General features: G+C 45.4%; 1 protein-coding gene across 1 annotated transcript in view; it reads left to right on the top strand.

The window, feature by feature from the left end:
- Positions 1-6,201: 6,201 nt before the first annotated feature.
- Jhy (junctional cadherin complex regulator) overlaps positions 6,202-16,002 on the top strand; it is a 57,794-nt gene continuing 47,993 nt past the window's right edge. Inside the window, exons 1-2 of the mRNA XM_032911106.1 lie at positions 6,202-6,278; positions 8,979-9,290. Of these exons, the coding sequence (XP_032766997.1) occupies positions 8,980-9,290 (311 nt within the window). The 5' untranslated portion in view covers positions 6,202-6,278; position 8,979. The remainder of the gene's footprint in view (positions 6,279-8,978; positions 9,291-16,002) is intronic.

Below are 16,002 nucleotides of genomic sequence, written 5' to 3'. Positions count from 1 at the left end.
TCCTCCTCCAGCAAAGGCTCCAAGTCTATGTACCTCTGTCTTCCCTTCCTCCATGTGGAGTCTCTGCTCCTTAAACATGGGCTCTGCCACCTCACAGTGTGTGGCCCCTCTGTGTGGAAGCCTTTAATGCGTGCACCGCACACACACACTGCTATACGCCAGTCTTCTCACTCATTCAAATTGAGGACGTATGCAAGGGTGGCTCTAGCTCTGCGTGCAGCACTGCCTCCTTCCTGGGATGAGACTCTCACACCCTCTCTGGAGCTCCACTTGTTCCTCCTCATACTCCTATGGGCACCTGCTTTGTCCTCAGGATGGAACTTCTTGGGAAGAGTACAGCTGTAGGGGGCTGAGAGAAAGGGGGTGAGCCGGGTACCCTGCTTTCCAAGGGAGTGTCAGTGTGCAAAGACATCTTGATGAGGCATGTCATTCACAATTTTGTAGCAGCTCTGTGCCAGTCACCCATCAAGCCACCAGCAACTTCAAAACGATCCAGAAGGAAGCACTCTTATCTCAGAGGTGGTGCTGATTGTCATCAATTAAACATATATTGGCCAATTTTGAGTCTATGTTTGCAGCGAATCCTCCCACACATTGCCCTCTGTGACTGCCCCGGTTTCTCCAGATCAACAGAATCAAGCAGATGTGTCAACAACTTAGTAATATGTAGAGTAGAGAAAAGCCCTGAGCCGGAACTGTCAGAATCTCCCTGCCAGGATTTCCTGAGATGGGGATCCCCAGTTTAATCCGAGTGGCTGGTGTCAGAAGACGCGGGGTAGCATTTTGGAATTAGTATTTTCTAAAGAGTCTACTGCAACCTGGTAGGGGAACCCTGTTGGAGCAGAAACCAAACATTTTCAAAGTGGCAGTGAACTGTGAATACTGTGGTTGAGGTGATCGGGGTCTCCTTGATATCACTTTAAAACATTCAGGCCAAGACTGTGTAAACAATTAAGGGTAGACACTGTATACCAATCCAAGACTACCTGACCTCAGGGCCATGCCGCCTCTATTACTGTAGTAAGATGATTTCAGGGAACATTTAGAATGGAATGAGGTGTTGGGAGCTGTGTTTCGAATCTTTCATTTGCCCTGAGAAAGTGATGACTTGAGCCTCAACACTGTGGGCCTTTTCCATCTCTCTGGAGAGAATTCGAAGAACCAACACCAGATGATCTCAGAGAGCACCTGATGTCTGGGATTAGAACGAACTGCATCTTTCAAGGAGATAATGTAACTCCAGTTACAACATCGAATCGCAACTCAGGTGTTTTGCTCTTTGGTTCTGAAATTTATCTGCTTCATTCTTCCGTTTAAGTGGATGTTGGAGGATCCTGTGCAACTTTGTTTCCCTCAAAGCTTTGAATCTAGTTTATTCAATCCCTGATGTTACCCAACTTGAGTGTATCATCCTGTTGTAGAGAGACTTACCAAGAAAAGAGCTGTTTATCTCTTTCTCTCACGTCATCAATTCCTAGTCTAATTTTACAGATAGAATATTCAAATTAGGGTCCCGGAGTTTATGTCGAGCATTAGAATGTATTTTGAGGAAAACTGATATCCTACAAATACTAGTCAGAAGTATTGTGTGAGGAAGAAAATTTTCCTGGCTGGCAAGATGGCTCAGTGGGTAAAGGTCCCTGCCACAAAGCCTGAACATTTGAGTTCAGAATCTGGGCTCCACATGGTGGAAGGAGAGAATGGATCCTTGAAAGCTGTCTTCTGACCTCCACATGTGTGTCATGGCACACTCATCTACACACACACACACACACACACACACACACAGAGAGAGAGAGAGAGAGAGAGAGAGAGAGAGAGAGAGAGAGAAATATAAATAGATGCAATTATTTTTTTAAAAAAAAGAAGTTTCCTTGGGTGATAAAAGTTGCCATAATGGAATCTCTGTAGCTTGCTTTAACCCAGTTCTGTTCAAATGTACCTTAATCACGAAGAGTGGTCCCTGTGGTATATGGGGTGGGGGGGACAGGACCTCCCTGGTACCATTCTCCAGAACACCAGAATCTAAAGATTTTAAAGTCCCTTATATAAAAGTGTGAGATTCACTTATGAACCACATATGTCCTTCTGAAAATGTAAATCACCTCCAGATTAGGAATGATATTTAACATAATATAAACGGTGCATAGATAATAATTGCAATCTATTGTTTTGGGCACAATGTCAAGAGCTGTCTGTACATGCTCAGCACAGAGGCAATCTGCTTTTTTACCAAAGATTTGTTACATCTATGGATATAGAATAAATAAAAATGCAATGTCATAAAACAACACTGGCCGGGGTTGGGGATTTGGCTCAGTGGTAGAGCGCTTGCCTAGCAAGCGCAAGGCCCTGGGTTCGGTCCCCAGCTCCGAAAAAAGAAAAGAAAAAAAAAAACAACACTGGCCACAGAGACATGAGAGAGTTCTTGATAGATTTCTAGAAAATAATTTATTTACATATTTGAGTGTGTGTGTGTGTGAGGAGGGGGGGGATGTTGTTCTCTGACTGTCCTGGAACTAGATCTGTAAACCAGGCTGGCCTGGAACTCAGAGATCTGCCTGAATATATATGTGTGTGTATATATATACACATATATATATAATATATATATGTGTGTGTATATATATATACATATATATATACATATATATGTGTGTATGTATATATATGTGTGTGTATATATATACATATATATATATATAAAAATTTTTCCTGGCTCTATGCATCACCCATACCATCTGTTATTGGGTGGAAATAACAGAGAAAATGACAACCACCCAACAGGCTAAGCATCTTGAAGTCACAAGACCCCCTGTAGATGAAAAAGGTGGTTTGAACTGCTGACCGTTAATGAGCCCACTAATTTAACCCAACAACATAATCTCCCGTCACTTCCTCTGGCTGAAGTCATGGTAATTTGCTATATTCATAAAGGGATCTTGATCCAGATGAAACGCAGTTGGTTGTAATTTTTTTTTTAACCATCCTGAGCCTTCTGAGGGAGAAGAAGCCCTCTTCCTTCCTGTAATGCCCTCTTGAACAGATCTCTTATCAGGGCTGAAATATGTTAATTTCCCCCATCACTTCTCCTCTTCCTAAAACCTAGTCCCAGGAAGCAAAAATGGCTTATATTCTCCCCAAGTGCAGTGTGCAGCTTATGGGAGCTTACAGGGTTGCTTTTTTAAAGCCGTCCGACTTAATTTCTAGAAAAGCCTAAATTCGGGGAAACAACGGAACAACTGTATTCATATTTAAGAAGAGAAAATAATTCTTCCAAGGGATTTTTTTTGGGGGGGGGGGATTGGCTCCGTGAAACAAAAGGTCTTCTCTGCTTGTTGTTTTTTTACAACAGGGAAGTTGAGGGCTGGAGGGCAATGGCTCAGCAGTTAGGAGTGCATGTTGCCTTCACAGAAGATTGGAGTTCTGTTCCCAGCTCCCCACATCCAAGAACTCACCAGCACATGTAACTCCGGCTCCAGGGGGAATCCATTGCCTGTTTCCCCCTCAGTACTTTCAGTCACAGACATAGTCACACACACACACACACACACACACACACACACACACACACAGAGAGAGAGAGAGAGAGAGAGAGAGAGAGAGAGCCCTCACACACTGTGACTAACAGGCCTACCACATTATCCTTTTCCAGAAGGCTTCTTGCTGGCTCACCTGGTGGTGGTCAGGGTAGAGGAGGAACAGAGACTGATATTCTACGTTCTTACTGTTTTCTCCAAGACCCCTTGACAGAGCCTTTTCACCCTCTCGAGCTCAGCACCCCTTCAGTAGCAGCACCTAATTCCCATTCTGCTCCTCCCAGAGCCAGCTCTGTTCGTCCTTCCTCATCCCCCTCAGAGACCTGGATCCCAGAGCCATCTCTGTTTGTCCTTCCTCATCCCCCTCAGAGACCTGGATCCTTGTTCCAAGCAGCCCTGCTCCTGGATTCTCAAGGATGATGATTTCAGGTTCATTCCTGGGCTCCTCCAGCCAGAAAGGCCAGAGATGCTTCCCATGGTCACTGAACCCATGAAGAGTGTGTCCCCTTCATATCTTCATATCAAAGTATCTCCCTTAGAATAACGGACATTGTTTTTGACTTCCCGGTATGGCCTGCCATGTGTACTTCCTTACTCCTTTGGTTACACCGAAGCGTAAGCGGAGAGCTGTTACAGAGGAGGGAGGAGCCCGAACTCAGGGGTTCTGTGTTAAGAGAGGGGGTGTGTCTCTTCCAGTAGCTGCTGGACCACAGCACTTGTGACTCCCACAAGGTCCCTGATCTGCAGAAAGCCAGAAGGGACATTCTCCAGATGATGCAGAAAGCAACAGAAGGACCTGAAGAACCGCAATGATGACCCGCCCTGACCAGTGGCCGAGAAGGTGGGCAGGTGTAAATGGTTCTCACTTGATTCCTAGGAATCACGTACCCCGGAAGCTTCATTCTCTGATGAATATTCTAGTGTGGGTTTCCTCTGCGTGTTGGAACTTTCTGTGACAATAAGTTGTGCAACAACAGAGTGGGCAGAGTAACACAAACACTTCGGATAGCTCAATTTTATTTTGTCAGTGGACAGGGTCTTACCGTGCACATACGGAATAGTCCCTGCTATCAAAACAGAGGAAAATCAGCTATAATAAGAAATAGTTTGAAGGTGGTAAAATTAGGTATGAGGTTATTTTCCGCTTCCCTGCCTTCCGTTATTAGTGAAGCGACCAGTCTGTAGACATCTCGCTACTTGGAAGGTAGTTACTCAAATCTACCTATGTCTTTAATGCGAATATAATTTCCAGCATGTCCTTTCTTTGTCTTTGAAAATTTTTTATTATTTATTTATTTATTTATTTATTTATTTATTTATTTATTTTTGGAGCTGAGGACCGAACCCAGGGCCTTGCGCTTGCTAGGCAAGCGTTCTACCACTGAGCTAAATCCCCAACCCTTGAAAATATTTTTTTAAACAGGGAGGCACCCTACACATTATAAATGTATGTCTTAAAGCAGTATTTAAAAGGAACATCAACCACTAAAGTCAAGAAATATTATGTCAAAAGTGCTCTTCCCCACACCTTTTGGAGTTGATCACATCCTAATCTTTAAATTCCTTTAAAAAAAAAAAAAAAGTTTTGGCGTTGCTGTGTGTGCACCTACAAAACACAGGCGAATTTTAAACTTGTCTTTCATTTCTATGTCCCCACATTCGTCAAGCCTGGATGCTGTGTGAGGTACTTCCTCACAGCTGTGACAAAATGCCGGACAGCAAGAAGAGATACTGGCTTGAGGTTTCAGGCCATCGAGGTGGGGAGGGCATGGCCAAATCTGAGGGACCAGCGTGGCACAAGCTTTTACATCCTGGATCACTGGAGAGAGAACCCAGCAAAGGCTCTAACCCTCAGAGGCCAGCCACCCCACCCCCACCCCCACCCCCACCCCCACCCCACAACCACATAAAAACCACCACCAGCTTGGGAACCAGGTGTTCAAATCCAAGAGCCCGAGTAGGACATTTCAGATTTTCAAGATGCATAAAAACGCAGGCTTCCTTTGGGTGAATGCCTAGAGGCGAGGTTGCTGGGAAGTTAAGGAGTGCCTGCATAGCCCAAACAATGTCAGCCCCAAAATGCTGCCAGTTCACACACCTGAGAGTCCTTCATCCATATGTCTTTTACACTTGGCCCTTGGGACAGGTGTGTTTCTCTGCTAGCTGTTCCTTCCTGCGGGTGTTTTGGCTTTTTGAGGGAGGATGTCACGCTCCTAATCCTCCAGCCACTCCCCCTGAGGGCTGGGACTCCTAGATGGCATCACCAACACATGGCCAACTTTTCACCATAAGATGCCCGTGTGGTGAGTGTGCTCTCTTGCGTGGTTTTAATTTCCCCTCTTCTGATAACTAACGAATTAAGTTCCCTTCCAATAAAGGGCAAATGCTTATTGGCCACTTGTTTTCTTCCCTCCGGCCTCCTCCTGTCTCTTTTTGCCTCCCTTCATTCACTAACTGGCTTCTTTCTCCGGGGGTTGTAGATCTTCGCCCACCCCAGCAGCATCACCGAGGCAGCATCACTGTTTTTCCTCCTCCGCGGCGGAGTCGGGGTGGCTAGACCTGAGCATCCCGAGCCGGGGTGCCCCGCGCCTCCCGTGCTACCGGAGCGCGGCCCCGAGCGAGTGGCGCGGTGTTGGCCGCGGTCTCCAGGCAGCGACGGGCGGGGCGGGAGCTGCCGCGGGAGCCGGGGCTGCGGAGGTTGCGGGGGCCAGGGGCGCGGCTGCCCAGCAGCGCCGGCAGGTGACGGGCGGTTCCCGGCGGGTGGGAAGGGGCCGCGCGGGCGGGCTGTACCGAGAACTCCGGGGTGGGCGCGAGGGAGCGGGCACAGTCTGTGGTCTAGGAGGAAGGACCGCGCCCAGGCAGGGCTGAGTCCCCCAGGCCGGGCAGCCCTGTCCCCCCCACCCCCTTGTCCCGGGCTCCAACCGGCGACCTCTGGACCTTCAAACGCCCCCCGAAGCCTGCCCTGACCCTTAGAAAGACACAACGGCGAAAACCCTGCGATCCCCGTGGGGCGCCACCCCGCCTGTTCCAAACAGGGCAACTTTGGATCTGCTGTTCATCCTAAGCGGGCCTCCTTGTCCCCTGCCCTAGCGAATTTGACCCCCAATTTGTGCTAGAAACAGAAGACCTTAGCAGGATCCAGGAGAATTGGTGGTTTCTTAGTCCCTAGAGGACGTGCCCCATGCCTTCCTTGTTTACTAAGAAGTGGATTGGTCAGGGATCGCAGAGGCCCAACCGTTGGCTTTTTTTTTTTTTTTTTTTTTTTTTTGGTACAGAGCTTGAGTACAGAGTGAAATGTAGCTCACGTAATTACTATTCGAGAGATCAGCTCTTTTTCCATTAATTCTCCTTCTCCCAGCCCCCTTAAGATCAGGCCTCCACAGAAAACCCATTTTGGGGAATATTTCACTCTGTTCTTTCACATTTTTCCCAAATTCTGCTTCTCTATCAACAACAACTAAAAATTATCATATATAGCCATTACTTATTACTAGGAAGAAATCCTGGGTTCTCATTTAAGAAAAGACAGAATGAAGGGTTTTGATTATTGTATGAAAAATAATTGTGAAATGAATTGAGATCTCCCCCCACACACACACACACAGCTGGAGTTGTAGGTTAAACCCCATTTATCACGAATGTTCTAGCAGTGAGTTACATCCCCTACCCTGTTTTTCAAGGTTTTTGTTTTTTTTTCCAGCTTGTTTTCAAGCCTCCAGGTACAGTGAGCTTTTTGAATAACAAAGCTGGTGTTTATAGAGACTTAGATTTAAAGTGTTTTCATGCTTGCTGCTTTCTAAAAAAAGAAAAAGAAAAAAAAATCCCGCAAGAGGAACTTGGTATTAAAATGTGGCAGAATGTGTATACTAAACCAGAGACTGACTGCAGGCAAACTAACCTAAAATTAGGCAAGCTCGGAGCTAAGCAGAGAATCGCTTCGTGTTTGTTTAAGTATGAGCACTACCTTTGTTGTATTTGTAAAGGTGCTTTCATCCGAGGAGCAGACCGCGTCCTTGGAAACCCTAGCAACGAGGTCAATATAATAGTAATTGGAGGGACAGGAATCAGGTCAAAGTATTTTTAATTAAAAGCTGGATTTGCCAAAAGAACAGGAGCAAGCCAATCAAAACAAATTTGAGCCTAGCCTCCAATGGTAAGGTCTCTCTCTCTCTCTCTCTCTCTCTCTCTCTCTCTCTCTCTCTCTCACACACACACACACACACACACACACACACACACACACACACACACCACACACCCATAAAGGCAGCAAGACGGTGGAGATGAAAGGCAATCCAATCCCGACCATTACCTTCCCATCCTGTGCTGACTCAGAGCACCTGTCAATCATCTCGTGGGTCCCTAGAGGAGCCTTGGAGTCACACTCCTACATCCTTTACAAGGGACTCCACAACTCCAAGCTGTAAAGCAGGCCAGCCTCCCCTAGTCATGAGCAGCACCTGTTCCAGGTAGGGGACATCTAGCCTCTGCCCTGAGTCCCTCTGAGACAGGATTCACAGACCTTTTGTTAAGCAGTTTGAGATTTTCTTTTTTTTTAAGATAGGGTCCTCATGCAGCCCAAACCGGACTCCCCCGACCCCAGACGCCTGATCTTCCTCTTTTCCCCTCCGAAGTGCTTAGCTTACCACCATTCACCAACACACCTTGGTTACTGAACATTTCAAGCCATTATTATTACACCGTTGTGTAATAAGTATTACACTGAGACTGATTTCTAGGTAATGGCCACCAAGCCGTACACTGCTCTTCAGCAGCACCCCGGATAGCAAAAGCCTTTTCTAAACGCTGGAGCCAGCATACCCTGGCCTAGGATAGAAACGGTCTGTGTACTACAGTTCCGGTTGGGGAAACCATGCTTTTTCTCTCCTTTACTTTGTAAATGGTAAGCCGTGAACCTGTCTGAGTGCATCTGTGGCCGCTACTGAACAAGATGTGTACACACGCACACACACACACACACGCACACTTGCCCCGAGCATTTGAAATAAAGCCACCAAAAAGCACTGCTCACAATTAACCATTTGGCTTTGTTCCGGCTTGTTTGTCAGAAGCCCTTGGAAGCTGGAAACAGAATCCGCTCTCAAGCAGTCATTTGATTTCCTCAATAAAGCCTCATTCGATTGCTCAGGCCGCTTATGCGTCCTAAATCAGATGTGTTTCTGCAGAGAGAAAAACAATCATTTTTCCAATAGGCCTTCCTTGCTCAGACACTCAAAAGGGTGCATTCAGAAGCCTGCGGATAATATAACAAGGTTCTCTTGCTCATTCACATTTTTGACAAACATTGCCATTATGGTTTTGGTAGCCGCAGTGCAACGTAAATTTTTTAAGCAATGCCCTTTGAGAGCCACAATTATAAATATCAGCTAACTGCTTCTGTTAACAAGAGCGTTCCTGCTCCTGTTTTCTATTTTTCAGGATGAATAAATATAAACTGGTCCCCAAGCGCTCTAGCCGGTCTCCTGTCCATCACACCAACTTGAGGACCCCGCCTTCAGGCAGACCCTTTAAGGAAGAAGACTTAAACCTGATTTCAAAGGACTCCTTAGAATCGGATTCAGAAAGCCTCCCTCAAGAGGCTAAGTTCTGGTCTGATATTAAGGACCAAATCCAGGACAAAGATATGGAGCCCGACAGCTTGGAGGAGGATAGTTCAAGTGAGACCGAAGAGGCAGCCCACGGCACCAACAGGGAAGGCCTGGGAGCTCAAGGTGCCGGTGCGAATCACAGGTAAGAAACTGGCTTGTGACCGGCAGTTATGTTGAATAATTTCCCCCGTACCTTACCAGGTGAGAAAGGACGGACTGTCCTTATGAGCTCTGTGCAAGAGCAGGTCTCCCAGCAACCAGTGTGGCTCCCAATTCACCACATTCTCCTCTCCTCTTCGTCCTCCTCTTCTCTAATCTGCCAATGCAGTCATTATTGACTGGGTATAGGAGCATCAAGAATATGCCTTAAGGACCAGGAGACACTTCCGTAGGCCATCAGGTATAACCATCCGTCTTCTTGTTGCTGTGGCAACAAGGCAGAGGCGGGGGCAATGTATTTGTTCCCATGGTTCAGAGACTACAGTCTGCCATGGTGCAGACGCCATGGAAGCTGAAGAGACTTGGTCTGTGATGAAGGAAGCCCAAGCTTCTGCTTCATGCATAGCACAAGGGAAGCCAAGTCCAACTGGACCCAACGGGCCCAGCTTGAAAAGACCTCCTTCTCCTCGCTAGACCACATTTGCAAAGGCTCCCAAAACAGAAGCACATTTCACATCGTAAAAAACTTGTCCAGAGAGTCACAGGGAAGTCTCTAAGAGTCAAAATGAGTACCCAGCCCCAAGTCTCTTCCTTCTTCCTCTCCTTCATTTCACTGGAGACATCAAGGTAAAGGAAACTTGCCTTCACGTTAGGGAGTCTCAAAAATTCAGTAAAAATGATAAATGCTCTCATTGAAAGGGTGAAGGCAGAGGAGGATGGCTTTAGCTAAACAGACTGGTTAAGCCAACTGGGGCTGGGAGGCAGAGGGGACAGCATCACGAAGCGATGTTTCTGGAAGCTGATGCCCTTAGAGAGTGAACGTTACCAACTACGGACAAAGAAGCAGCCTCTGGCTAGCAAGGATTATTATGACGACATCCATGCTGCGGGGTTTTTTAAAGGCCCTTGTTTCTCTTTCTCCGTTCTTCATTGTGTTGCGGTTCCTACGTTAAAGTTGGTGGGAATCAGGCTAACACAGAAGAAATCATTTGTCAGAGGTCATAGTGGTTTGAAGGCATGTTTTCCTTCCATTATTCATGTCATGTTTCATTGTTTTTTGTTTGTTTTCTGGTACCGTGGATCAAACTCAGAGCCTCGGGCATAGCGCTCTGCCACTGAGCCAGATATACACCTACAAGCTTTCTAACTTTGAAAAAAAAAATCTGTCCTACTGAAAAACTAGAAGGGAGGGGATAATGACACAAATCATATTTATATTGGGTTATTTTCAAGTCACAGTCATAAATATCATTTAGCCATTTCCTTGTTGGGGGTGGAGAGATGGCTCAATGGTTAGGAGTATGCACAGCTCACGGCTGCCTGTAACTCTAGCTCCCGGGGACCTGACACCTCTGGCCTCTGAAGCACATACATTCAACTGCACACACCTATACAGAGATGCACAGATATCGCACATGATTGAACAGAAAAAAAAAACTAGCTTGTTTGTACCATTTTTCATATCATTTCTCCATCTTCCTCCTCAGAAATGATGGAACCATGCCGCTGTGGGCGTCCGCCCTTTCTGCCATTCTTTCACTTGTTCCTGGGTGCCTGTAGTCACTGATGATGTGTGCACACACATAGACAACATCCCTCTTCTGTTCTGTCAGCGTTGCATTTTTGACATTTTCCTGTTAGGCCTTTGCTTCTCTTACAAATAAGTCACACTGTGTGGAAGGGCAGCTTACCCACTTCCTACTGTAACTTACTTATCTCAGGGGCTGTGACCAAATACTGGACAAGAGGGACCGGAAGGAAGGAGAGGGAGGAGGAGGGAGGAGGGAGGAGGGAGGGAGGGAGGGAGGGGAGGAGGGCCAATGTCCTGGCTCACAGTTCCAAAGACACAGTCCATCGTGGCAGTCATGGCGGCAGGAGCTTGAGCCACTAGTCTCATAGCCTTGTGGTCAGGAAGCAGGGAGGGGTGAGACTACTCCTCAACTCCTCCTCTTCATCTGTCTAGTAGTTAGCGTGGGTCTCCTCACATCTCCTGTCTCCTACTTGATTCTAGTTCCTGTCAAGCTGACAAGAGCATTCATCACTACTCTATCTACTGGTGGATATATTTAGGCTGCTCCGGTTCTCATTTCACACAAGTGTCCATGTGCATCCTCCTGTGGCTTGTTGGAGATGTGGGTTCCTCTGGGGTATCTGTATGCAGAAGTACAGAACCTCAGGAGGAGGAACATGGGCCCAGCGCCTGCAGCCTTGCAGATCTCACAGTTGCCAAGACACCTTAAACTTCTGAGAGGTTGTAACATTCTCCTTTTGGTAAAATTTAATCGCTAGTCCTTCATGACTTGTATGTTTAGACAGATTCTTCAATGACTGGTTAATTTCATTTAACAAAATATATTTTTTATCCTTATGATTATGGACTTGCCTCGTGCTACACAGTACTCCAGTGCCTAGAAGTATCGTCTAACACCCTGGGTAGACACTAGTGTGTGTACCAGTTGACTTTTTTTCTAACTGTTTTAACTGAAATATAAAATATGTATTCTTTCATTTACATATATACATATATATGTATATAAAAGAATAGACGGAGCTTGGTGACAGATTAGCTACAGAAGTTGAAGAACAAAGGAAGCCACTAATGAAGGGTAGCAACAGTTACCATGTATAGAACTTTTCTTGTGATTGGGACTACATGCTTTATGGATGTTACTTTCTTTAATCCTGTGGTGGTCCTGGGAGGTAGATACTATAGTCGACCCATCCTGGAGGTTGCCAGTGGAGCTTCATGAAGTTGCCCCAATGCCCATCTGTATCTGGTGGGTACCAGAGCAGACCATTCATGCAGTCTGACTTGATGCTCTGTGTTTTTATCCTGGCTCTCCTATGGGAGATCTGTTCTCTTCAAGGTAGGAAATGGTGATTGTTTCACTTATAGAAATGAGGACATCATAAAGGAAGTCTTTTTTGTTGGTGGGGTTTTTTTATGATTTTTTTTTATGTGTATGAGTGTGGTGTAGTGCCCACAGAGGCCAGAAGATGATGTCAGATCCCGTGGAACTGGAGTCAGAGTTGGTAGTGAGCTGCCGTGTGGCTACTGGGACTCTAACATGGGTCCTGCACAAGAGCAGCCAATGCTCTCAACCTGGGTCATCTCTCCAGCCCCCAAAAGTCTTCTGCGTTGTACAGGGTTTTCTTGTCTGACTTTTAAGATGAAGAAACCAAGATAAGACTCTCCCTGATTTCCCCAGTTGTTTGCTGTTTCTTCCTTTGACACCAGGCATAACAGGCACCAGACTTTAGCCTTGTTCAAACTGTCAAGGGATCATTTGAGTATGACATAGTCCGTCTCAAAATAAAGGACTGAACTTCCAAAAGTCAAAATTATCACCAGGTTCCTCATCTTCTGGCACAGATGCCCTTAAATAATTCTGGTTCCCTCTGATTGCCCTGCCATGGGAATGTTGAATGACAGACCGTAAATACAGGGCAGAGTCAGGATGGACTGCACCCTTACTTAGTACCTTTTCGTATGTAGTGCCCCCTTCATTGGATGTAAAAGGACCAGTTTCTCACTACAAAGAAAAACCAAACTGAAGGACTCGTCCAAATAATGTCTCAAAAATGTGATTCGAGTGCGGTTGGATATTGATCCTTTCTCTGCCTCGCCTTAGTCACGCAGTCCTTTCCTAGGTGTCCTGTCCCTCAAATCTAAGTAGTTATGAGCCATGATACAAATAAATGGATCTCAGGCTCTCAACATAAAATTGAAGTAGGCTTTCATTTCCCAAAGGTAGATGGCATTCTGGGGATTGTAGTTCAAAAAGAAAAGAAAAAAAAATTAGTTCAAGTCTGGCCTTAAACCAAGACAAACCTTTCTTCTCGCTTTTATAAGCGATAGTTTTAAAAGCCGCCTGACAAATCACTTAGACCCCCACTCGTGTTTTGATGTTGCTAGAACCTCCAGAAGTCAAAGCCACAGTTCAGTGTCTATGGATTAGAGAAAACCCTTTCCTTAATGGAAATTGGAGCAGCGTTGACCGCGGTGAATGAGTCACGAGTGGAGAGAGGATCGTCATGTGATAACCCTTAAGCCCCACTCCAGAACGAGCCTGGTGACACTCAGCGCTCAAAGAAGCAGATCAATGTAATGCCCAGAGCATCAGAAATAATAATGTCTTCAGTCCTGAAGCCTTCTGAAGTCGTGTGCGTTAAATAAAAAAAGATCAGAAAGCAGCCGCCCAGCACCTAGCATGTGAGCTTAATAAAGTCTTGTCTATAGGAATAATTATACAGTTCTTTCCATGTGTAGGGCTACTTGCTTCATATGTTGTTTCCTTCGTCTTAGGTGAAGCCTCTAGGCAAGCTGAATTTAATTTAAAAAATTTTTTATGATAGTTCTAGGGAATGAATCCAGGACTTTACACACATGAACCCCCACATGCGAGCCCCTGCTTCGAACCATTTCCATTATTTTGTAGAGAAGAAACCGAGTCTCCAGGACATGTGCAGAGATCATAAATTGCTAGATAACTCAGTCCATGGCTCTAATTGTGAATATCTAAGTATGTTATCATGGGTCTAAAATGGCTTACCATCGAGTACTGACGTACCACCAAGCTTGAGGACCTGTGTTTGATACCCAAGACCCATCTAGGAGAAGGAAAGACCTGGCTCCCACAGACTGTCCTCTGACCTCCCCAGACTGTCCACTCCACACACACACACACACATACACACACACACACACACACACACACACACACACACACACACACACACACACACACACACACATACACACACACACATACACACACATACACACATACACACACACACACACACACACACACACACACACACACACACACACACATACACACACATACACACACACACACACACATACACACACACACACACACACACACACACACACACACACACACACACATACACACACACACACACACACACACATACACACACACACACACACACACACATACACACACACACACACACACACACACACACACACACACACACACACACACACACACACACACACACACACACACACACACACACACACACACATACACACACATACACACACACACATACACACACACACACACACACACACACACACACATACACACACACACACACACACACACACACACATACACACACACACACACACACACACATACACACACATACACACACATACACACATACACACACACACACACGCACACACATACACACACACACACACATATACACACACACACAATAAATAAAGGAATGTAGTAAAATGAAATAAGCAATTGTGGAATGGTCTCATAAAGGGTTGCATTTTACTGAGTAGTAGAAAACTAAAGAGGGGGCTGTTGAGATGGCTTGGCGGGTAAAGGTACCTGCTACCAAGCTTAAGGGTCTGAGTTTGATTCCTCTGGATCCACATGGTGGAAACAGAACCAACTCCTCCAAGTTGTCCTCTGACCTCCAAACCATCACTGACTGACATGTGCACACTCACACACACACAATAATGATATCAGAAATGTAGAGACTGAAGTAAAACAATCTCAGGGTGGGCTAAACTGAAACCAGAGTAAATGTATGTAAAGAATTATACATTTTTGTAGTAACTCATTTGTCTAAAAGATACAGAGTCTTCAGAGTAAGTGTAAGTATTATTGGATTTCTCCTTGGGTGGTGAGGTCAAGGGTCACAATATCCGTCATTCTTAACCACTTCCCCTAGGAAACAGCCATGTTTCTTCCAGAGTGTTCTGTAGCAGCTCCTCTGGAAACCACAGTATCAGTATCCAAAGGAGGGGTTGGATCCTGTCTAAGGATATACTGTAAACTATTAACGGGAGGCAGGCTGACTAGTCAGGCACTACTAGTTCAGTTTATTAGTTGTTAACTGACATTCAAGAACTGTTGGAAATGGATGGGGGAATGACTTGTCTTAATCACCTTTTTTTTTTACTGTATTATAGGATACAGTCCCTCCCCTCAGCCTCCACCCTGGTACTTTAAAACATGTTGCTTCTGGTAACTATACAAGAATTGGGGAAAGTATTGGATGATGAATTCTTGAGGAGAGAGAGGTATTGAAGAACAACAAACACGGAGTGGAAGGGGGCGGGTAAGGAAAGCCTAAGTGATGATTGTATATCAGGAGTTCCCTTTTCCCCCAAATTTCTCCAGCTGTTCTCCTTTCTTTATTCCTTCTAGCTGCTTTCTAGAGCACTTGGAAAATATTTAAGCTGAGATTAGACTAATGTTCATTATAATAGTTGTGGATGTTTTTTTCAGCAGTCGAGAAAATAAGAAAAACATTCAAGACTGGTTCTAATGTTCTAGGACTATAAAGACCACTCCAGAAGGGTTCTGGAACTTTCATTCTTGTTTGTTTCAAATGTTATTCATCAATGTTGATTTCTACTGTATGTTAATAAGTTGTCTTTAACTAGATAATATGTGCCATGGGCTTCAGGACTCCTAAACTATTTGGGGAGGGAAGGATAGCAGCTGAAATCTTCTTTGTGGAAATGGTTGTAGCAAAGTGGCGCTTTCCTTATAGATACTAGCTGTTGTGGAGGTACTGACTGTTGTAGGTGCTGGCTGTTTGTTGTAGGTACTAGCTGTTGTAGGTATTTGGTGATGTAGGTACTAGGTATTGTAGGTACTGACTGTTGTAGGTACTAGTTA

The sequence above is a fragment of the Rattus rattus genome, chromosome 8 (assembly GCF_011064425.1).
Source record: "Rattus rattus isolate New Zealand chromosome 8, Rrattus_CSIRO_v1, whole genome shotgun sequence".
NCBI classification, from domain to species: Eukaryota; Metazoa; Chordata; class Mammalia; order Rodentia; family Muridae; genus Rattus; species Rattus rattus.
The sequence above is the reverse complement of the archived record's forward strand: the minus strand, read 5'-3'. Positions and strand labels throughout refer to the sequence as shown.